This window comes from Papilio polytes, unplaced genomic scaffold (genome assembly GCF_000836215.1).
Source record: "Papilio polytes unplaced genomic scaffold, Ppol_1.0 DF821511.1, whole genome shotgun sequence".
Taxonomy (NCBI): Eukaryota; Metazoa; Arthropoda; class Insecta; order Lepidoptera; family Papilionidae; genus Papilio; species Papilio polytes.
In genome coordinates, this window is record NW_013527693.1 from 1329126 (window position 1) to 1353628 (window position 24503).

A 24503-nucleotide genomic window follows, 5' to 3' on the forward strand; every position below is an offset into this window, starting at 1 on the left:
ATACGTATTATTTCTGTACTACCTATGTGTCTTTAATTAATTTTTACAATGTTAATTATAATAGTCGCAAAATGGCAGATGTTTGATGATAAGTAATCTTTATTACCTAGGCTTACTCTTGTTATAATTAGAGTTCCGTAAATAATACCATACTATGTAACAGAATAACATTTAGGTGCTAGACACGAAATCTACTGATCTGTGATTACAATGGTCACTTTGACACTTTAAAAAGCATGGAAGTGCGTTAGAAAAAAACGCGTTTTGTTGAGTTAGCTCTGTTACATTCTTATTTCTTATTCACGTGATTTTCTTCACTTATCTCCTAAAAAAAGCTAATACTAAATACAGATGCATGGATGCCAAAGTTTGATTTCGTCTTACAAACGGCAAGACATTATAAAATTTGTAAAATACAGCTGTAGATGAACTGCTAGGTCATTTTTTCGCAAAAAATGGTTTGATGCAAGTCAATTTAATGAATTAATTTAATTAGTTTAAACAACGGAACCATAGAGCGAAATGTTTTCGTTTTGTATTCCTCTATTTAATTAGTAATTAAGACGTCCAACAGATATAACTGTTTGAATTAATCTGGATGACGCCAGTTTGTTTGAAAGGACTCGTGAATGTGACACATGTACAACCTATGTATATGAAACTTCGTGAAGTGTTTTGTTTGTCAAAATGAGCCCAAAGGCAGAAAGTGTTGATGTTATTTCTCCAGTTGATGTAGCTAAACCTGATTGTATGAACGGCTCAATAAAAGATGCGAACGAGTGAGTACACACTTTGTATATTTTTAGATATTTCGATACAAATGATTTAAAAAAATATAGACAACAATACAGACAATATAGTCAACTATGTAAAGATATCGACTGTTCCGTGGTGACGACTAGAAATGTACTCAGCTTTTGAGCTTTTGAGCGAATGACGGACTGTCGGACCGAGCCCTATGAGATTCCTTGCAAGTGTTTTATAAAACTACCCCCCACTTTTCGTTTTGTTTCCTACTATTTCCTAACAATATTTATTTAAATCACGTTAATTAAATTAAAAATAAATCGGTGAAAGGTAGTTTAAAAAAATATGGTATTAGCTATTAAATTGTTGAGTCCATTTTGTTTTTATGTCCAATTTCAAATCAAATACATTTAATTGAAACTTTTAATTACAGTATTAAAGAAGGAAAATACGAAAATGTTCAGAATATATCATTTTTCACACTGGTAAGTCAAAAATCTATTTAATTTTCATAAATTAATTTGTGTACCTGCCAATAGCAATATTAGAAGGTTACCTAACCTATTCTAGACCCATTCACATATTTCATTACATTATCATACTTTCATTTATATATTCACATACTTCATATATTACTTAATACCTTTTTCTTTCAGTTTCGATTCGCCAGTACATTGGATAAAATATACATGTTTCTGTCTATCCTGTTTTCAACACTGTGCGGTATAACGATACCTCTTAGTGTAATCTTCTTCTCCGACGTGCTGCAAGCTATGGTGAACTACGGACAGTCAGTGGTTGCCGGAGCTCCCGCTAATGATGTATTTCTAACAGCTATTAGTGATTTTGTAATATACAATTGTGCACTGGGTTTGGTCGCTTTTATTATATCGTACGCAGCGACAGTGCTTATGAATGTAGCTGCCCTAAATCAGGTAAATTACAATAGAGTCATATTTTTTTGGTATTCAAGTACCTGACTTTGGTTTTATAACATAATTTGGGGAGTTTAAAATCAATATCAAGAACCTTACTGTTATACTCTGAGTGAATATTTAGAGCGCTCGCACACCTTTCACTAAACTATCGCACGACTGTTGTGCGATTGTCGATTATTTCGCAGCCAATTCAACTGTTTAGTTGCACAACTAAAAATCGAGTAGTGTGCGCACCTCAATGTAAGCTTATAGGAATCAAAGCAAGACTAAACAGTTGTGTGGTAGTTTAGTCAAAGGTGTGCGCGCTGTCGTAGTTTGATCCCGCTTTACTTTGACAGAATCACATTAAACCAAACTGACTATGCGTCCAACTAAACTATCAGCTGATTAAAAGTCAGAGCTCTAGTGGTGTCCCTTAACTTACTACTCTGAGTGTGTCTGTTTAAACCTCCTAAATACACATAGATCGATTAATCAAGATATTTTACTTCTTAGGTATATAACATAAGATGCGAGTATCTAAGGTCTGCTTTGAATCAGGATTTCGAATACTTCGATACCCATCAAACGGGAGATTTCGCCCAGAAAATGACAGAGTAAGTTAATTTCAATATTGATGTTTGATTACTTTTTAATTGTCTTTTGTGGTGTTTTGAGAATATCGTAATTACGTACTCAGTAAAGCAATTTAAATTGGACTTCATTTTATAATTAATTGAATGTGTGCTACGATCGTATGCTGCGTTTTTATGAAGGCGATTACTAAGAGCACGCTCAAATCATTGACTAAACAATCGCACAACTGTTTAGTCGCGTTGTGATTCCTATGAGCTTATATGGAGGTGCGCACACTACTCGATTTTTATTTGCAACAAAACAGTTGAATTAGCTACGAAACAATCGACAATCGCACAACAGTTTTAAGATAGTTAAATTAGTCAAAGATGTGCGGTATGCATCAATAATAACTTTATTGATGCTTTTTTTTAACAGCGATATAAGTAAAGTGGAGGACGGTATTGGTGAGAAGTTGTCTAACTTTGTCTTCTACCAGTCGTCGTTCGTCAGCTGCGTTGTAATGGCGCTCATCAAGGGATGGAAACTGGCGCTACTCTGTCTCATTTCCTTCCCTATCACGTTTATACCTGTTGCGATGGCAGGTTGGGTAAGATACATTTGTGTTAGCTAAACTAACTTTTCAAATACTATTAATATCGGTAGAGGTAGACCTAGAAAGAGATGGATTGCGTTAAAAGGAGACATGATCAAGAAGGCACTCCCTTCTGTGACTGAGATGACGGATGATAGAATTATTTGGAGATCGAAAACTCAGTGCCCCGACGGGAGTAGGATAAGGTAGTGGAGATGACTTAATATACAACGAATCAAATTGTCTAGGAAGAGCGGAAGAACGTCAAATGACGTTCCATGAAGAAGAACGTGGATGTAGGTACTCACTTTCCTAAAATAAATGACAGTATATTCGGATAAGAAAAAAATTGTGTAAACATTAATGAACCTTAACGCAGAAATGAAGTGTACGTACTTTTATCAACAGATTTCCTCTCGATTATCAAAAAAAGAGGCCGAATCAACTGGTAAGGCTGGTTCAATAGCAGAGGAAGTGCTATCCGCGATACGCACTGTGTACGCATTCAGTGGGCAAGATAAAGACGTCGAAAGATATGAAAAACATCTAATTAAAGCAAGAGATTGTAACATTAAAAAAGGTAAAACCTGCCCAAAGGCGTTATTTTTTTTCTAATTAACTACTCGTTAAGTCTGACTTTTTAATATTTTCTTTATTCTAGCCTTGTACAACGGCATATCGATGGGACTTCTGTACTTTTGCATTTTCGGTTCTTACGCATTGTCATTTTGGTTCGGCTTCAAGTTAATGTTTGACGAACCTGAGACGTACGATGTTAACACTATGTTAGCGGTAAGTAAACACAATTTTCTTTTGAGGTTATTTAAGAAAATATGTATCAGTGATATGTTATTTTAACTTAGTTTTAAATTAGCTTTCGCCAGCGACTCCGTCCGAAGGAATAAAAAAAGAAAAGTAGGTATGTGTTCTTCCAGACTGTTTTACATCAATGCCATATTTCATTGAGATCCTTTCAGCGGTTTAGGCTACAAACATCCATCCACCCATCCAAACTTTCGCATTTATAATGCTAGTGAGATATTATCATAAATTTAAGTTACATACTCAAACGCACAATTAAAGAATTAGTCAAAATTCGTTCAAATTAATTTCTGTTTGATAAAATCACCTTACGAATTATTAATTTCCAGGTGTTCTTCGGAGTGATGACAGGCACAGGTCAGTTCGGAATGTCATCAATGCTGATGGAAGTGTTTGGCGTGGCGCGCGGCGCAGGTGTTCAGATCTTCACACTGATCAACAACGTGCCTAAAATTAATCCGCTGTTGAACCGGGGAACTACTCCAGCTATAATCAACGGCGATATAGAACTTCGAAATGTCATCTTCCATTATCCATCTAGACCTGATGTTCCTGTAAGATTATTTTAATGTTAACTTGTGTATTATTTCCAAATCTTTCTCGTTAGTTGTAGTAACGTCTTCTTTTCAATGAAACAGGTTTTAAAAGGCGTAAGCTTGAGTGTGAAGAGAGGTCAGTCGGTGGCGCTAGTGGGGCACTCGGGCTGCGGCAAGTCCACCATCATACAGCTCATATCGCGCTACTACGATGTAGTCGACGGCAGTGTAAGTGTTACAATTAAACTGCATTGTAACTAGAAGCCAACAGGCTTTACTAGCGGATTTTTGGTTAATTTACTATCTTCACTTTGGACGATTCTCATCCAATTCGATCAAATCCGATCCTTGCCAAATATTTTAAATATTTGTATCATGTAGAAAACATGCTGCTAATCGCATCTTTGAGTAGGTAACTAGTTTTTGTTACATATTATGCGAGACATTATTGTATGTATTTAATCAGATAAAGTGTGAATACAATATTTGAAGTGCTTGAAATCAGCCTCGTGTTCAGACTAATGTGCAAATAATTACTATTTCATATCAAAAATACAATCGTGTACTCTGGTACACTTGAATCATATGGAACTAACAGATAACACGCAACTAAGATATAATTGAGTGATGAAATACATAATTGTTGTTGCTTTATCATTCCTTCCTACAAATTCAAAAGTTGACCTGTCATTTTGATACAGGATAATATCCCATCTTTATCTTTTAACTATTTTTCACACAGTTTTGTGTAAGAGCGTGCGCACACCTGAAACTAAACTATCGCACAACTGGTTAGTCTCGCTTTAATTTTTATGAGCATATATGGTGGTGCGCACACTACTCGATTTTTAGTTGTACAACTAAACAGTTAAATTAGCTACGAAACAATCGACTTTTCAAAATTTGTGCGCGCGCTCTAAATTAGCTAATCTATGTTGTCAGGTGTGCATTGATGGTAACGACGTGCGCGATCTATCGGTGCGCTGGCTGCGATCTCAAGTGGGCCTGGTGAGCCAGGAGCCGGTCCTGTTCAATGCTACAGTCCGAGAGAACATCCGCTATGGCCGCCCTGACGCTACTGATGAAGAGATAGAAGCTGCAACACGGCAGGCTAATGCACATGACTTTATTATGAAATTACCATCGGTGAGTTTTACACGGCATGAGGTTATTAGTAATTTTAGTGCTTCGAAGTGAAGTGGTGAATAAAACACTAAACTGGGAAAAAGCCACGTATCTAAGGGAATGAAATAAAATGGGGTCACAACCACAATCCCCTGGTCATTTATTTTAGATATCTCAAGAAAAACTATAGTCTACTTTTAGAAAGCATTTTCTTTAGTCTAATCTAGCATACTTTTATATAAGCATTACTCACGTTTAATAGATTTCAAATAGTAACTTTATCCTTAAATAGTACGTCGTGTTGGTATGACAGGGCTACGACACACTAGTAGGCGAGCGCGGGGCGTCACTGTCAGGTGGACAGAAGCAGCGTATCGCTATCGCACGTGCTCTGATCCGCAACCCACACATCTTGCTGTTGGACGAGGCCACCAGCGCACTGGATACAGCTTCTGAAGCTAGAGTACAAGTAGCACTAGACAAGGTAACCTTTGTTGAACAAAAACGGGTAACGACCTTTAATGACCTTTAAGAAGAGTAATGGACGCATTGTGAATCTTTACAGAAGTTAACAGAAAGATCAGGAGAACTCTAAGAAGAATAAACTAACAAATACTTAATCCTGGGGAACAGCATTAGTAAATTAGGATAATTTACTAAAATATTGCAATATATTTAAAAACCTTTCGATGCTTTCAGGCTCAAAAAGGTCGAACCACCATAGTCGTCGCACACAGACTATCAACGATAAAGAACGTTGATATGATATATGTTTTCAAAAGCGGTGAAATCGTTGAACGCGGCAACCATGAGGAGTTGATGAGCATTAAAGGCCACTACTACGATATGGTGATGGTACAAGCATCTCCTGATAACACCGAAACTGCAGGTCCTTAAGATTTTACTAAAGAATTAACCATTTTAAATTGGGTTACTTTGTAAGTGCGCGTTTAACTTATTTTTTCTCGCAGATTCTAAGAATATTATCGACCGCTCTACTTCTGTTATAAGCAACGAAGCAGACGGAGAAGAATTTGTAGATGTCAAAATGGAGGTAAGAATATTCAAGTAGTTCATATTTCATTCTGCTATTGATCCAATAAATAAATAGAAAAAGGCATAATTATTTTGCAATATTGGATCCATTTTTAATAAATCAGTCAAAAGCTTTTTAGAAATAACTATGAAAGCATATCCCCCTCCGTAACTTTATACAGAAAATAATGAAATCTAACTGTATGTTATATTTCCTGAGAGGTCCAAAGTCTATTCTATAAGAGTACATCACTCCATTCTTTTCAATCCGTCCCATTTTCCGTCACGTGACAGCTCCGCCAACCGCTCTAGCGGACTTAAGTAAAACTCAAAAGTGCGCTAGGACGAGCGTGGCTTCAAGTCGCCATCTTGTCACTGTTATATAGTTACATTTGTCTTTTCACTATTGTGCAGGAGAAGGCACTAGAGCCGGTCACCGAGGATGTGTCATTCTGGCGCGTGGTGCGCCTCAATGCGCCGGAGTGGCGCTCCGTGTCCGCCGCCAGCCTCTGCTCACTGCTCGGCGGCTTTGCCATGCCACTGTTCGCTGTCATCATGGGGGACTTCCTGGGGGTACTTGAACTAATATTTTACAATCTGTACAGGATCCTTTTTTATTCAGTGTAACTATTAAGCTAAACCACGTACCTAAATTTATGACATCAATACTTCTTGTGGGTAGATGTTGAAATAACTAAAAACTATTTTCTCTATTTTTCAGGCGCTATCAAACACCAACATCGACGAAGTATTCGCTGCGATCGAAAGATATGCTATAATATTTGTGATCATTGGCGTTATATCAGGAATCGTCAACTTCATAGTGGTGAGTGCAAAGACATTTAAGAAGTATACAGACTAGACATAGGGATCAACATTTTTCACCGGTAACTTTGTACGATGATATCTTAATATTGAAGACACGCCAAGACGCTTCTCAGTGTTTGAATTGTTTATTTGTGGTTTTGACTATCAGAAACCAGATAACGCTAGTGAGATCATATGAAAAATGCTTCAAATGAAGTCACATAGACTATGCTCCCTTTATATATTTTTAAACTTTTTGACTGAGTGGTAAAGTAGAAATAAAGCCAGAGTTGTATTAAGATAGCTAAATTATTTAAAACATCTTAGTTGCTCTTTCTATACATTAATAGCTCAATAGTTCTGTTATTTTAGAAAATAAAAAAAGTAGTAAACTCTAAAAACAAATTTCTTCTTAGGTATATTACTACGGCGTGGCTGGAGAATATCTGACAACAAGATTACGTTTATTACTATTCAAGAATCTTCTTCAACAAGAGATAGCATATTTTGATGACAAAGCGAACTCCACTGGCGCCCTCTGTGCACGACTCTCTGGAGAAGCGGCCGCCGTGCAAGGCGTAAGTTACCTGTCGTCCTTATAAAAACCATTAAAAAAGTAACATTGAGTAAAACCTACTTTATCGCAGAATTTACAGGACCTATTTCTGGAAATATTGTAATACATATGCATATAATCTACTTCCTACAAAAAAGAAGTCTAAATGATTTCTTTATCTGTTTAAACTACACCATACCAAAAAAAGTTGACGTTACTTCAATTTGAGGCTTATGACGTCATTTTAGGACGCTAATACATGAACATTCTTTTAACTTTTAACATGCTAGTCATACAGTATGTATGTATACATTTTCAGGCGACTGGCCAGAGAATAGGCACTGTGCTTCAAGCAATCGGTACAGTGATATTCTCAGTGGCACTCGCACTATACTACCAGTGGCAAGTGGGCCTCATCTCTATGTGCAGTGTGCCGTTAATGGCCATAGTGCTCTATTACGAGAGCAAATACGCGAACACCGCTACTTTCGGATCCACGAAATCTATGGAAGCGAGTTCAAAGGTGAAATGCTTTTACACAATTTTCTATTAATTTACGTTAACTGCCTAATACAAGGTTGGCTTTGAACCTTTCGGTAAGACCAGTTTAATTTGAAAAAAGATCTTTACTTCATATTAACACTTTAGTATTTGAAAGTTTGTATTTTTTTGTTCAACAGTTAGCAGTGGAAGCAGTTGCAAATGTCCGTACGGTGGCTTCCCTGGGTCGTGAAGAAATGGTTGTCAAAGAATATTCTATGCATTTACTGCCCGCCTTGATCCGTGCTAAGAAAACCTCCCACTGGCGCGGCATTATATTTGGTTTATCGAGGTCTATCTTCAACTTCGCGTACGCCGCTTCTTTATTCTATGGAGGAACGCTCATGATCTACAAACACATTGATTATGTTCTTATACTCAAGTGAGTATACTAATTATCTATACATATAATAAAATTGAAGTGTCTGTTTGTAATATCAAAAGAAAAATTTCAGATTTCGGGAAGATGAGGTATTTACGTTAGCTGATAACGAAAATAGCATTAAATTTTTTTTTGTCTGGCTGTCCGCAAGCGGCGTTTGTTCAGGGTACTATCTGAAACGAAAGGATTTCGACCTGACTTTCACTGCATATTATAGGCTACTTTTTTATCTTAATATTCCGTGGACGAAGTCGAGGGCAACAGCTAGTTACTAATATTTTTTTTTTATTTGTAAGTCCTGAAAACAAATGAAAAAATGTAGCATTCGTCAGTTTTTAAGTAACAAAATGATCAAATAGGATATATCCCTTTTTATTTACACCAAACCTTGGTAAGATTTGAGATAGAGATCTATTAAAGAAGTTTTAAATCGTTTGTATCTTCCAGATCAGCCGAAGCGTTGTTGATGGGGGCCAGTTCAGCTGGACAAGCGTTCGCTTTCGCACCTAATTTCCAAAAAGGAATAAAAGCCGCTGGACGTATTATTGTAATTCTTAATAAGAAATCTGAAATTGTTGATTCTATTAAACCAGCTGTTGAAAACTTTGTAAGTATTTGAAATATCTTATATCACGTAAAAAGAAAAAGAACAGAGGAAGACCTAGAAAGAGATGAATGGATTGCGTAAAAGGTGACATGATCAAAAAGGGAGTGATGACTGAGATGACGGATGATAAGAGTTATTTGAAGGGCGATACCCGGTGCGCCGACCCCACGGTAGTAGGATAAGGTAGAAGATATGTTGACTATCCCTCATCTGAAATAATTGTAAAGACTTGAGTTGCAAAGACTAGCGATAATTTAAAGTGAAAAGTAACAAGAAAGTTTTGTAAGTCTTTTTTGTCTTTTAAGAGAGGTACCGGGGAAGCAAGTCTTCGTAACATAGACTTCAAGTACCCGAGCCGGCCGGCAGTGCAAGTGCTAAAGGACATGAGCCTGGACATTCCGCGCGGGGAGACGGTGGCGCTGGTCGGCGCCAGCGGCTGCGGGAAGAGCACCATCATACAACTACTGGAGAGATACTACGACCCTAACGACGGTCTAGTGGTAAGGAAATTAATTATCGACTTGTCTTTGCTGCTTACATCGATATTACAAATACATTACAAATGCGAAAGTTTAGATGGATAGATGGATGTTGGTTAAAGTATGTAGAAACTGCAGAACAGATCTCGATGTCATTTGGCATAGATGTAAAGGCTAATCTAGAAGAACACAAAAGCTAAATACTTAATGCGTTGGCGCGGCGACCCATTTAATTTGTTTTTTTTTTTAATTTAAGCAGACGGAGTTGCGGGTGGAAGCTAGTCTAATTGTTAATTTGTCGCCATTCCAAAAATTCAAAAAGATGACTATGCGAAGTGGATCTTCACAAATTTGTCATTTATTTTTTTAATGAAATATGTCACAATTTCCAAACGAGCCTCTTTCTAGACCCAGTTCAATAACAATTAACTATTCTTAACAGAGTCAAGATGGTATCCCACTGCCGAAGCTCTGTATGAAGGATTCAAGACAGACGATCGGCTTCGTGCAACAAGAACCGATATTGTTCGACTTGACTATAGCCGAGAACATCGCCTACGGAGACAACTCGAGAACACCCAGCATGGAGGAAATCATCGATGTAGCTAAACAGGCGAACATACACAACTTTATACTGTCGCTACCTATGGTGAGATTTATTCACTTATATTTCATTAACATATAGTTCCTATTTGACTCAAAGTACTTAACAAAGAGTAAAGTCAGATAAGAACCTAATAATTAAACTATTTTACAGTGGTAGAGCCCGCTTTAACATCTTCGCACGAATGGGCCGGCTCGCCCGGTGCAATACCACGACCACACAGAAAACAGGCGTGAAGTGGAAGCAATTCCGTGTTTCGTCTGATGAGTGTGGCGCCGGAGGCCTAATGATGGGAAGGAAAAGTGGATTTGACGGTGGAGGAGACGCATAGGAAGGGGAAATGTCCTCTTTATGTTCGTCTCCTCCTCCGTCAATAAAGGGTAGGCAACGCATCTGCAATTGCGGATGTTTTTGGACAGCGGTCGCCTTCCATTTTGATGGATTCAAGTGGCCGCTTGCTCGTTTGCCAACTTATATTATAAAAAAAAAAAAACTATTGTACAACTGTATTGCGATTTTCGATTGTTTCGCATCCCATTCAACTGTTTAGTTTCACAAATAAAACCGAGTTGTGAGCGCACCTCCATATACCATAAGCTCAACTAGGTAACTTTATCCCAGGGCTACGATACAAACATCGGTTCGAAAGGCACGCAGTTATCTGGAGGTCAGAAGCAGCGAGTAGCCATCGCGCGGGCGCTCATCAGAAAACCCAAGATGTTATTGCTCGATGAAGCTACCAGCGCTTTGGATACTGAAAGCGAAAAGGTAAAAATTAATTGTAAAGTCGATTTACGAACGATATTTTACGTGATAGCGTCACAAGCCTAATGCTTTGATCAAGCATCTCTATCGTTTGTTCATCGCTCTCGCTTGCACGTTCGGCACAAGCATAACGTGACAATTAGTAAAGCTGTTTCTTGGGCGCGATCGTTTATCTATTAGTTAAGACGTTTTCACCTATTTCAATTAAGATGATGTCAGAATAGTCTAATACCTTATTTACTTACTCACTAACTGTTGCTCGCGATTTTGTCCACGTGAGATTAAAAAATTATAAAAACATGACCTTGCTCTACTCACTGATAGCGAAGCTTTTAATAGTGTAAGAAGATTTAAATTCAGCCCAGTAATTTTTGAGTTATACATACAAAAATACAAATCTTTCCTCTTTATTTCATGTTCTTACTTAGAAAGTTTAACAGTGGCAGAGCCCGCTTTAACATCTTCGCACTGCAGGGCCGGCTCGTCCCCAGCAATACCACGACCACACAAAAAACAGGTGTGAATAGGAAGAAATTCCGCGTTTCGTCTGTTGAGTGTGATGCCGGAGGCCTAATTTTAGTCTTTTTCCCTTTCCACCCTTTTCTTAGGAGGGAAGGATGGCAAGGAAAAGTGGATTTGTCGGTGGAGGAGACGCATAGAAAGGGAAAATGTCCTCTTTATCTGCATCTCCTCCTCCGTCAATTAAGGGTAGGCAAGGCATCTGCAATTGCGGATGTTTATGGGCAGCGGTCGCTTTCCATTTCGGTGGATTCAGGTGCCCTGCTTACTTGCCCGGTTTGCCACCTTATATTATAAAAAAAGATTATCTTTCCTCTTGATCTCTTCTTATACGTGATGATGTTCTCTGTTGCAGGTTGTTCAGGAAGCGCTGAACGCTGCGAAGGCAGGTCGCACGTGCGTGATGATAGCTCACCGGCTGAGCACGGTGCGCGACGCGGACCGCATCTGCGTGCTGCGCGACGGCGTCGTGGCGGAGAGCGGCTCGCACCAGCAGCTCATGCAGGCGCAGGGGCTCTACTACAACCTCAACAGACGAGGATAGAATAACATTAACTACTGTTATATATGATACTAACGAAATATCGGTTGAGTTATTGTCAAAATACACAGTACTAATTCAAAATGCATAATATAAAATAAAAGTATCATTTTATTATATTTATGTATTGATATTATGGATATTAAAATTTATTAAACTTGAATTTTTATATTTTGTAAATAGTGGTATTTAATAATTTATATAAATTAAATATTTTTATATAAAATTTATTTTTGTTGAAATATTTTATTTTTTTATTAAACTAAAAAATTATATGTTCCAAAATTTATCTTTACAGCTTACAATTTTTTAAACTTTTATTCTCACATTCTTTTTAACATTGAGCCCTGTTTCTTTTTCAATTTTATATTATGATAGTTACAATAAGTCTGGAGAAGATAAATTCATCATCTCGTTAGTTATCAATAAAACGGACTATCATTAAATTGATAAGTCGGAATGCAAACCGCAAGTAATATTTGAACATATTAGTGTAACTTCAATATACACAAGAAGTGGTTGTGATTCTTGAAATTTAACTTAGTTAAATTAGTCGTAATTTTTGTTAGATATATTTTTCATCCCATTTATGGGCCCATTTGTGGCTAAAATAATTTTAACTCTCAATATCTAAAAATATTTCATCATTCTTAAAGGTTCATATACTGAGTTTTGTATTTCTGGTGCCAATTTGTGACATTTTTTATACGATATTGTAACTGAAAGGTTTATACGACGCGCGAATTTATCTATTTGATAAGTGGTTTCATAGATAGTTGAATTGTGACAGTGGGACAGTGCGAACGCATTTTACAGACAGTTGTGATATTAAATTAAAGTGATGAAGTTTTAAAAATCGCAATGAAAACAGCGAAGAAAAAGTACAGAGTCAATGATTTGACAAATGTCGAATTTACCAAAAATGCCTCCACAAGCGATAAAGATAGGTGAGATATTTAAAATATTTTTGTCGTATCCACAAGTTTCTAATTTTATTTTTATTAAGACAAGGGTTATTGGACACAGGGCTTTTATTTTGTGTTGCATTTTTTATGTTTAAATGACAGGTGCAACGAAAAGTAAGTAAACTTTGTAATATTTTACTTTAGTTTTTGACAGATTTTTGTTTTAACTCCATGCAACTCTTCGTGTGTATCGAAATTTTTCGAAACACATTTTGTTCACTTTTTCAAATACAATTTATCTAACTAATATTATAAATGCGAAAGTACATGGTCCATCCATATGTTAATGTTTGTAGAGTTTGTAGCCTAAACCGATTAACGGATCTCGATGAAATTTGGCATAGAAGTAAACGATAGTCTGGAAGAACATATAGGCTATTCACTTTTGTTTTTTTATACCACGCAAGCGGAATCGCGGGCGAAAGTTTGATATACTTTAAAATCAATTTGTTGTTCCAATAATAATGATATCCAGTTATAACCAGTATTGTATCAACATAAATAGACTCAAAGAACGTCAGTCATTCAGAGAATCAATTGGTTTGTACAAATTAATTCATTAATACGTCTGACTGATTCAACAATTGTAGTCAACAGTGGTTAACAGAGTCCGTCATAAAACGTTCCTTTATTACTATGGATGGTTTTAATTAAACGTAATTAAAATTACAACAAAAAATGGAAGCAGAAACAAAGTATTTTTTGTTATTGTTGTACAGTTAGGAAGTACTTAAAGCTTTTATTAAAAGCTCGATTAGTTACGTGTGTCTGGCAATTTAAAGCTTTCAGTTTCAAACTAACCTTTCTACAATATCAATTTAGGACTTGGATTGAATTAAGTTCTCAGCTTTTTGCGATAGAAGTATTACGCTCTAGTATAGATTGATTGCCGACCTATGACAAGGAAATGAAAAGAGTAAATAATTAAAAGAAGAATAGGCATTGGACCGGACTTTGGGAAACTGCTACGGTATAAAATGTACCGATATTTTCAATAATATAAAAAAAAATTGTGAACATATTTTCATACTTTAGGACAGAATACATCACGCCCACGCGGCATGCATTTAATTTCGTTAATCGTTAGCCGCTATCACAAACTGCGTCATCAACTAGGAACTTTCAATTTTACGAATTATCTATACATTTTACCTAAATCTAGTTTTGATAAAGGAAATCCCCATTATTTATTACATAACATTTCGTTAATACTAAATTTCGTTTTTCCCTGTTTCCACTTTTACATACATATTCCGAATAATAATACGAAAGCTGGAAGGTTATTAGCAACTTATGTTTATAGTAATTATTTAAAAATTAACATTTTTTCCAAAACACTTGTTATTTAAATTATTTATTTTGTTATTTAAATTATTTAACATTGTGCAATAGTTAATCATTGGCATAACAATCTGCAATTTGTCACAAATGTGTTTGACGATTTGCCCATTTATTATGTCTGATAATTAATTCGATTTTGATATGTTATTAATACTGCGAATCAACTTAAATATAACATATTTACGAAAACATTATGTACATATATAAATAATGTTTATATAAACAACATCATAAAGAAAATCCAGATTAAGATAAAATAGTGAGTCATTTTTTTCTTTAATGAATATTGTTAATTTTTTATCTTCTATAAATCTCTGGTTTTTCAATATTTCTGTCAGTCATCTGACTTGTCATTATGTCATTTTCCGAAACAGATGTTTTATTTAGTGTTTATTTTATTTCCCAAAATTTTATTCTACGCGGCATAACGATGTAGGAACTTAGTAGACATAACATATCTAACGATTTGTTGTGATTACAATCATCGCTACTGAAATACTGTCAACATTACGAAAAAAGCGTTAGTTACTTACATTATTTTCTACTAGATTTCACAACGACTTCGTCCTCGTGGATTTAAAAAACAAAAAAAAAACCCATGTGTTCTACCAGACTATGCTTTACAACTATGCCAAATTTCATCGAGATCTGTTCAGCTGTTCAGGCGGCAAACGAATATTCAGCCATCTAATCTTTTGCATTTATATTATTTGTAAGACTTCTACAGCTTGTTTAGTTAAGCAGCAGCAGTTAACTGAGTTGTTCAGTAACCGATATTTCTAACTATAAGGTTTTAATGTTGAATTCTCGCCATAAAAACAACGGTGCTTTAATTTACAAAGGCTCTAACTTCAATAATACTTGTAAAATGCTACCTTTCGTTTAATCCGTTTTTATTACATTTTCAGTTCATCTGAGTCGGAACCGCGAACAGAAGAATTACCTAGCATATCATTTTTCACTCTAGTAAGTTTTACAACTACCTACAAATATTACTTCATTATTAACTAATTTCTTTTGTAATTCGATTGTATTCTTACAGTTTAGGTTCGCGACAACCAAAGACAAAGTTTTCATAGCATTCGGGATAATATTTTCAATAATATGTGGTATAACGACGCCTCTGAACACACTTCTGTTTGCATCTCTACTTCAAAGTATGGTGGACTTCGGGATTTCGGTTATAGTGGGTACGCCACAGAACGATGAATTTCTGAAGGATTTAAGTTTCTTTGCTATCTACAACTGCTTGCTTGGAGTTGCACTTGTCGTGTTATCTTATGGAGCGACTGTACTCATGAATATAGCTGCTTTTAATCAGGTATGTAAAACGTCTTCGTCAATCCTTAGTAGTCAAAACCAACGTTAAATTATAACGTAACAAATGTCCTTTAGTGGTAATTTAAACTGCTAGCCGTTTAGAGCCTGAACGCACCTGAAACCTAACTATCGCACAACTGTCGCTCGCTGTGATTTCTATTAGCTTATATGGAGGTGCGCACACTATTCGTTTTTTAGTTGTGCCACTACACTGTTGAATTGGCTGCGAAACAAACTTGCACAACACTGTGCGACGGTTTAGTGGGAGGTTTCAAAGGTGTTCCGCCATTTACAAAATTCTTATTAAAAGTACTAATATGTAACAAACGTGTACTAATAACACGGAAATATTTATAGATTAATTTATATTCGATTAAACTGCCTAATGACAAAATCGATTTATCATGCCACGAGGCTGTAAAGTATATCACATACAAATTTCTCTATCTAGTTCCCACTGATACAAAACACGTGAGGAACTAAATATAAAACATAAAAAAGACAATCTTACTTCTTACTGATATTATAAATGCGAAAGTTTAGATGGATGGATGTTTGGTAGAGTTTATAGCCTAAACTGCTGAACGGATCTTGATGAAACTTGACATAGATGTAGAGGATAGTCCGGAAGAACACATCGGCCACTTTTTTTTATTCCATGCATACGAAATCGCGGGCGAAAGTTAATTTACTATAAAATTAAATGAATAGTTTAAACTTTTAGTTAACAGTCACTAGGCTAACCCTATTGAATTTGGATTCCTTGTAAATCTATACAAAATAGAATAAGTGCTAAAAGTAATTGAACTGGTCTTTCAGGTTTATAAAATTCGTCAGGAATATCTAAAAGCGGCACTAAACCAGGACTTTGAATACTTCGATATGCATCAGACTGGTGACTTTGCATCTAAAATGACAGAGTAAGTACATAAGTGGCGCTAATTGCAATACATTGTTCACGTGTCGATAATAAGCGCATTAACTATATGTTATCATTCAAGAGTTACTAATCAGATAATGTGACCGTAGGCTTCCACTACCGAGACACTTGTACAAATATATCTTGATTAATCAGTTATTTCAAAGATTTAAAAAGGGAAGGATGACTTGTATCTTAAAATTCTGTCTATTGAAGCAGAAAATTATCAAAAGGACGGTAGTTCTAAGTTCGAAATACAGGTTTTATCACCCGAGTTTCGTAGGGTTTGTGCAGGTTGCAAAGCTTTTACGCATATTTACAATCATTGTTATCTAAAAATATAAGTGTCCACTCATGCGATAAAATTAGATTGGAAATTTACATAAACAATGCTATAGTAAGTTTTTATATATCATGCTTTAGTTAATTAAGGAATTAAACGATTTAATTTTGATAGTTTTGGTATTACTGTAATATTTCTCTGTTTCTAATATTCCTTTGGGAAAACTTGCGGGAAATATTAACGTAAACGTTCACGGCCATCAACGTTTATCACAAAATTATTGTGACTCTTCTTTCAGTGACGTGGTGAAACTCGAAGATGGAATAGGAGAGAAGCTCGGTACATTCATCTTCTACCAGTCGTCTTTCGTCAGTTCTGTCGCCATGGCGCTGATTAAAGGATGGAAACTTGCGTTGCTTTGCTTAATTACCTTCCCCGTTACACTCCTCCTGGTTGGAATGGCGGGTTTGGTGAGTTTCACTATGTTTGTACAGACTATATAAGCGTCTTGTTGCTAATTAAAGTTTTAACTTGACTTATTACTTTGATATAAGGCTTGTTTTTTTTTATTTTTATCTAATAACATTTTACGGTTCGTTTTTTGTAATATTTAAATATGTAAATAACAATTCGCAATTTTCCAATTTTTACATTATTTAATGAAGACGATTAATTATTTACTGGTAGTTCGATAATTAAATTGAAAATTATAGATTTTAATTTGCCTAAACTTGGTTTCGAAATCCATTTTTAACTGATGTACTTTCCTATTGCCAGATTGCTTCACGATTGTCCAAAAAAGAGGCGATTTCATCTGGCAAGGCGGGCTCAGTTGCTGAAGAAGTGTTGTCCGCAATGCGCACAGTGTACGCCTTTAGTGGACAAGAGAAAGAAATAGAGCGATATAAAACACATTTAGATGACGCTCGAAAAATTAACATCAAAAAAGGTAACTTACAAATAAAACTATTTTAACACAGCGCATGTTTTATAAAATGTTTATTATTCTACAAGTGTAATGTTATCTGTAATTAAATCTAGGAAATAATAGTTTTAAATTCGTCCTGCAATACAACAATTTGATTATTTCCGGCCTTTTTACTAATCTATGTAGGTACATGTTTCGATAAAATTTATAAAATAGATACAATTGATAAGGATTCAATGAAAATTAAAACTTGCAAGTATAAATAATAAGATACGATACGTCCTAGACATATGATAATAACGTCTAAATTAATGTTATCGTCTATGTCACTGACGTATTAAGAATCCTAACAGTTTGTATTTTGCCTAGATAAAATCTAACGCTCAGAGAAAAATAATGTACCTAATTGTGCAACAATGGGGAACTAACTCGTCCTTAATTTCGAAAAATTATAGGAATAGTAACATTATTATTTTCAGTTTTAACTAAATAGTTGTCATTATGGACTTATTTGAATGTGCGCGCGTTTAGCTAAAATATTATTATGTTTTCTTATAGGATTCTTCACTGGATTAGCGATGGGTTTTCTATTCTTTTGTATATTTTCCTCTTACGCGCTGTCCTTCTGGTTCGGCTACAAGCTTATGGTAGATGAGCCAGAAAACTACGACGTCAACACTATGATTGCTGTAAGTCTTTTCCAATGTTTTTCCAACAATTTATATAAAGAGGGAAGATTTGTATTTTTGTATGTATTGAAATAACTCAAACTACTTTCACCATTAGAAAGCTATGTTATCGCTGAGCTACATAGGCTATATTTTTAAATTTCGCGTGGACTAAGTCGCAAACATTTTGTACTATCCATTAGTACTAATACGAAGCCTAGCCTGTTACAATAATGGAAACATGCCTCAATATCTTGTCACTAACAGGTCTTTTTTGGCGTGATGATGGGGTCAGCTAACTTCGGCATCTCGTCAACATTGATGGAGGTGTTTGGTATAGCACGTGGCGCGGGGGCACAGATCTTTCACCTCATCGACATGGTGCCCTCCATCAATCCGCTCCTCAACCGAGGAGTTGTTCCCAGTACTGCTGAAGGACATATCGAATTGAAGGATGTTTATTTCCATTATCCTTCAAGACCAGACGTCCCGGTAAAGTATTGTGACAAACTCTTGTTTAAGTTTATATTTTTGCCTTGTTTTAGTCTATGGGCATATGTACCAAGGGCCGCACCGGGAGTAATCCAAATTTTAAAACATTTCACAAATATTTTAATTAAGTGAATGTGGCTTTTATAGCAAAGTTATTTAGTCATGTTTTATTGATTTAACGTTGCTGTACTGTATATTAAAAGCGGTTAATTTTGTCAGGTTTTAAAAGGCGTAAGCTTGAGTGTGAAGAGAGGTCAGTCGGTGGCGCTAGTGGGGCACTCGGGCTGCGGCAAGTCCACCATCATACAGCTTATATCGCGATACTACGATGTAGTCGACGGCAGTGTGAGTGTTACATTTAAATTAAATTTTATTTTTATAGCGCCAATTGGATATATTCTTTATTTCTATATAATTTATTAAAAAATGAATTAAAAAGACTAAAATCTTAAATCTAAATCACAGTGCCTATCACATATTAAATATAACTAAAATTTAAAAAATAGAATTTAAGAAAAGATAGAATTAAAAAAATTAAAACCCGTTATTTCAAAAAGTCATCTAGAATACTGAATTTTAATTAGAAGCCAACAAATATTGTGTTATTTATATTAATTTAGTGATAGAGATATGTTTTATGATGGAATGTTCAAACGTAGTAAATCCTAATAATCTATGTTCGCTATCAGATTATATTTAAACAAAGATATCAAACGCAAACAATGATATTACGTCGAAGTTATCATGTTGTCCTCTGATCGATTTTTCATTAATACTATAAATTATCTGTACTAGTCTATAATATTATGATGTGTATTTGTAGCGATTTGTATTTTTGTATGTATTGTATGTATATATTATTTCATAATAAAAATAACACGCAAACTACTATGCCGATTTCAAAAATTATTTCACCATTAAAAGCTACCGAGGCATTTTTAAAATTTCACGCGGACAAATAAGCGAACCTCAATAATATTATAAGCAATAATTACAGTAGGCTAGTAGAGATACTAGGCTAGCAGCACCTAAATTTATTAAGTTGTTATCAGGTGTACGTGGATGACAAAGATGTTCGCGACCTATCAGTGCGCTGGCTGCGACAGCAGGTCGGGTTAGTGGGGCAGGAGCCGGTGCTGTTCAATACCACCGTGCGGGAGAACATCCGCTACGGCCGCGAAAACGCCACCGACGATGAGATAGAGGCCGTTGCGAAACAAGCTAATGCACATCACTTCATTATGAAGCTGCCTGCGGTAAGGCAATTTATTAAGAATCAATACTTTAAGAACATAAACGCGATACGGGATAAGAATGATATAAGGTTGTCTACTCCCATTTCAAAGGCAGACAACCTTTACAAAGTTTACTGAGGGTAGATAGAAGACAATATTGGCGGAAGCAATCTACCTCATAAACTCTGCGTATTTAGGATATATAATTAATATTTGATTTGTTTTGATAACATTATAGTGTGTTTTTTCATACTTTTCTCATAATACAGGGTTACAACACATTGGTAGGCGAGCGCGGGGCGTCACTGTCAGGCGGACAGAAGCAGCGTATCGCTATCGCACGTGCTTTGATCCGCAACCCACGAATACTGCTGCTGGACGAGGCCACCAGCGCACTGGATACAGCTTCAGAGTTTAAAGTACAAGCGGCGCTAGACAGGGTATTTGACCTTTGTTTATCTTGTCTAAGCGTTGCTTTATCATAATCAGCCTTGATTACCGGATACGTGACAATTTTATCGAATAAATATTTTTGCATTTTCCATTTATTTTATATCAAATAAAATTCTTGTAGTTTTTGATGGTTTCTATTTTTATTTTTCTCCAGGCACAAAAAGGTCGAACAACGATAGTCGTCGCTCATAGATTATCAACGATTAGAAATGTAGATTTAATCTACGTGTTCAAAAGTGGCACAATCATCGAGCACGGTAACCACGAGGAACTGATGAAACTTAAAGGACATTATTATGATATGGTAACAATACAGTCGTCGCCAGAAGGAGAGGATACTTCGGGTAAGTGTAAGTCAAATAAATAAAAATAAAAGTAACGTTTCATAGGATCTTTAATTATAATTTGATTAATCCTTTGTTTCAGATTCATCAAAGATCGCAGATAAAGATATAGGAGAAGCTGAGGAAGATGAAGATGAAAAAATACCAACTAAATTAGACGTAAGAATTTTAATTCTCAAATTTACGAATATGGCAAGCAATATTAGTGTTCTATGTTTTCGATTCAATTCAAATAACTTGCTCGATATATTATAGGTAAAAGAGGACATTGAAAACGACAGTGAAATATCATTTAGAAAAGTGATTCGTCTAAACTCACCTGAATGGAAGTCGATTACAGCGGCCAGCGTTTGTTCAATATTAAGTGGTAGTGGCATGCCTCTTTTAGCTGTTATTTTGGGTGATTTCTTAGGAGTAAGTGAACGTAATTTATTTTTGAAAATTAAAAATAATTTAAACAAATGTAAATTGTGTAATTAAGGATCGAATTTTAAACCTTTTTTTTCTCCTTGTAGGTTTTATCTAATCCAAACGCAGACGAGGTGATTGCAGAAGTACGAAAATTTGCGCTTATTTTCGTTGGATTAGGCGTGTTAACAGGAATCTCAAACTTTATCACGGTATTTTATTTCGTTTTATTTCTATTTTAAATCAAAAAGAATTCATAAAGAGTTGGTAAATATGAAAGCTCATAAAATAAATGCTTCCTTAAAAATAACTTGTCATTTCCATAGGTTTTCATGTACGGAATAGCCGGAGAACATCTAACAGCTCGTTTGAGGTTACTAATGTTCGATAAACTCCTACAACAAGAGATTGCGTTCTTTGACGACACAAATAATTCCACCGGAGCTCTTTGCGCACGCCTCGCCGGGGAAGCAGCGACTGTTCAAGGGGTAACAAAGCGTCGAATCTATTTATGTGCTTTACGTAAAGTCATTTTCACAAAAATAAGAATGTATTAAAATAATTCCAGGCTACCGGTCAAAGAATCGGTACTGTCCTACAAGCGGTCGGAACATTCACTTTCGCATTAACCCTTTCGCTGATATACGAGTGGAGAGTAGGTTTGGTCGCAATGGCGTTCGTGCCAGTCATATTTGCCATTCTGTACAAAGAAGGTAGAATGGTGAGCGCCGAGTCTTTCGGCACAGCACAAACAATGCAGAGTAGTTCAAAGGTGACAGTTTACATTCAGTAAATTCTGTAATCAATTGACTAACGCTGTTGTAGAGAAGTAATGATTTTTTTATTGTAGTTGGCAGTGGAAGCGGTAGCCAATGTCCGCACAGTCGCATCTCTTGGCAGAGAAGAGACTTTTGTGAATGAATACGCACTCCAACTAATGCCGGCGTTGATCAGCGCCAAGCGGACGACTCACTGGCGAGGGATCGTGTTTGGACTCTCCAGGGGTCTCTTTAACTTTGTGTATTCCGCTGCAATGTACTACGGAGGGACGCTTATGGTTTATAGCAACGTTCATTACTCAGTTGTACTCAAGTAAGTAGTTATTCCTAGAGAAGTATTCGATATTCGCTAAGTAAGAATACATCAATCAATATCTGATTTTTTGAATTGGTATTATAATCGTAATCATAAGTTCAATGTACATCATAGCACGCCAATTTCTCGTACTACTATATGATGATCGTTATTTTCTTTCAGGTCAGCTCAAGCATTACTAATGGGAGCATCTTCAGCAGCCCAAGCATTCGCCTTTGCTCCCAATTTCCAAAAAGGAATTAAAGCAGCTGGACGTATCACTGTTCTTCTCAACAAAAAATCTACCATCACAGATCCGGATAGGCCTGCCGTCGAAAACTTTGTGAGTTTGCTACATTTTTAACTACAAATTTTATTAGACACCTTTATTGTATCTGAAGCCAATAACCATCAATAGGTTTTTCTGGTTTTTCTAACAAAAATGTATAGATTTCACATCAACCCTTTTCAGAAAGGCACGGGTCAAGCCAGTTTACAAGACGTCGACTTTAAATATCCGACACGCCCTCTGATACAAGTACTGAAGAAGTTCAATTTAGAAATAGAAAAAGGCAAAACGTATGCTTTAGTGGGCGCTAGCGGTTGTGGGAAGAGCACTGTCATACAACTTCTGCAAAGATATTACGATCCAGATGGCGGTATAGTGGTATGTTTAGTTAATCTTAATAACACACACTGCCCCACTCAAAGTTGTTAAACAGCTACTGAAACAGTCCTTAATATAGGTTTAGTAATAAGAAAGGACTACACAAAGGAACTATTTCTTTGCTTTTAACTGATCACCGTCGTGTTTAATACGATTTGTAACATTTTTTTATTTTTTAGGCATATGATGGCATACCGTTACCAAAATTGCGACTAAAAGAAGCTCGACAACCTATCGGCTTTGTACAACAGGAACCTATCCTGTTTGACAGGACCATTGGAGAAAATATCGCATACGGTGATAACTCGCGGAAACCAAACATGGATGAAATTGTTTCAGCAGCTAAACAAGCTAACATTCACAATTTCATAGTATCGTTGCCAATGGTAAGGAAAACTCAAAAATGCATATCATCAGTAAAATGTATAGAAGAACTGAAGGAAGACAATTATTTTCGTTGATTATTTCAGGGTTATGATACAAACATTGGTTCGAAAGGCACACAACTGTCAGGTGGACAAAAACAGCGTGTAGCTATCGCTCGAGCGCTGATACGACGGCCCAAGATATTGTTACTTGATGAGGCAACTAGCGCTCTGGACACCGAAAGCGAAAAGGTGCGGTGACTAGCTTGTTACTACACCGACCCGATAAAGTAGATCTAACTTACGTTCCTATTTCCAACAAACTAAAATAAAACACGAATATATTATTACCATTCACTAAAACCATAATTTTATACCATAACTTGCGACTACTATACCATCTACCATCCTTCGACCACATTACCATTTAAGTAAAGATCGTGGTCAAGCGCAGATTTTAAAAATAATAAAAAAGTATAGTTGTTTACTTTCATCTTGTGAATGAATTAACTTTTAATAGAAAGGAGTAATATAAGGGTAATATCAACAGGTCGTGCAAGAGGCTCTGGATGCTGCGAAGGCAGGTCGCACGTGCGTGATGATAGCTCACCGGCTGAGCACGGTGCGCGACGCGGACCGCATCTGCGTGCTGCGCGACGGCGTCGTGGCGGAGAGCGGCTCGCACCAGCAGCTCATGCAGGCGCAGGGGCTCTACTACAACCTCAACAGACGAGGATATGCATAGTCCATATCCCTATATTAAGTTATTGTAAATTTATTGTCAATGTTATATTAGTTTTAATTAAAATACTTTTTTTTTATTAAAAGTAGTTTTATTTTACTGTAGAATATAAAAGTTAACCCTACATCAATTCTTTTATAACAGTA

At 36.0% G+C, this 24503-nt stretch overlaps 2 protein-coding genes across 2 annotated transcripts; both read left to right on the plus strand.

The window, feature by feature from the left end:
- Nucleotides 1-621: 621 nt before the first annotated feature.
- LOC106108617 (multidrug resistance protein 1A-like) lies at nucleotides 622-12285 on the plus strand. The gene is made up of 23 exons (XM_013289870.1): nucleotides 622-779; nucleotides 1181-1232; nucleotides 1404-1682; nucleotides 2181-2281; nucleotides 2679-2850; nucleotides 3244-3415; nucleotides 3497-3627; nucleotides 3987-4211; nucleotides 4296-4421; nucleotides 5136-5339; nucleotides 5632-5802; nucleotides 6018-6207; nucleotides 6290-6372; nucleotides 6768-6926; nucleotides 7075-7179; nucleotides 7577-7738; nucleotides 8036-8239; nucleotides 8397-8638; nucleotides 9086-9245; nucleotides 9551-9745; nucleotides 10167-10373; nucleotides 10950-11096; nucleotides 11968-12285. The coding sequence occupies exons 1-23, from the start codon at nucleotides 688-690 to the stop codon at nucleotides 12154-12156; spliced, it is 3768 nt and encodes a 1255-aa protein (XP_013145324.1). The 5' UTR covers nucleotides 622-687; the 3' UTR covers nucleotides 12157-12285.
- Nucleotides 12286-12684: 399 nt separating this feature from the next.
- Nucleotides 12685-24442, plus strand: LOC106108615 (multidrug resistance protein 1A-like). Its single transcript, XM_013289868.1, has 23 exons — nucleotides 12685-13100; nucleotides 15368-15425; nucleotides 15502-15780; nucleotides 16599-16699; nucleotides 17280-17451; nucleotides 17759-17930; nucleotides 18468-18598; nucleotides 18845-19069; nucleotides 19289-19414; nucleotides 20122-20325; nucleotides 20574-20744; nucleotides 20912-21101; nucleotides 21184-21260; nucleotides 21357-21515; nucleotides 21617-21721; nucleotides 21836-21997; nucleotides 22078-22281; nucleotides 22360-22601; nucleotides 22767-22926; nucleotides 23056-23250; nucleotides 23430-23636; nucleotides 23721-23867; nucleotides 24166-24442. The coding sequence occupies exons 1-23, from the start codon at nucleotides 13015-13017 to the stop codon at nucleotides 24358-24360; spliced, it is 3768 nt and encodes a 1255-aa protein (XP_013145322.1). The 5' UTR covers nucleotides 12685-13014; the 3' UTR covers nucleotides 24361-24442.
- The last annotated feature ends 61 nt before the right edge of the window (nucleotides 24443-24503 follow it).

Coding starts and splice junctions, on each gene's coding strand:
- LOC106108615 (XM_013289868.1), top strand. CDS start 13,015: ATGAAAACAGCGAAGAAAAAGTACAGAGTCAATGATTTGACAAATGTC. Junction 13,101..15,367: donor TCCACAAGCGATAAAGATAG/GTGAGATATTTA, acceptor TTACATTTTCAG/TTCATCTGAGTCGGAACCGC. Junction 22,927..23,055: donor GGCCTGCCGTCGAAAACTTT/GTGAGTTTGCTA, acceptor AACCCTTTTCAG/AAAGGCACGGGTCAAGCCAG.
- LOC106108617 (XM_013289870.1), top strand. CDS start 688: ATGAGCCCAAAGGCAGAAAGTGTTGATGTTATTTCTCCAGTTGATGTA. Junction 2,851..3,243: donor CTGTTGCGATGGCAGGTTGG/GTAAGATACATT, acceptor TTTTATCAACAG/ATTTCCTCTCGATTATCAAA. Junction 5,340..5,631: donor TTATTATGAAATTACCATCG/GTGAGTTTTACA, acceptor TTGGTATGACAG/GGCTACGACACACTAGTAGG.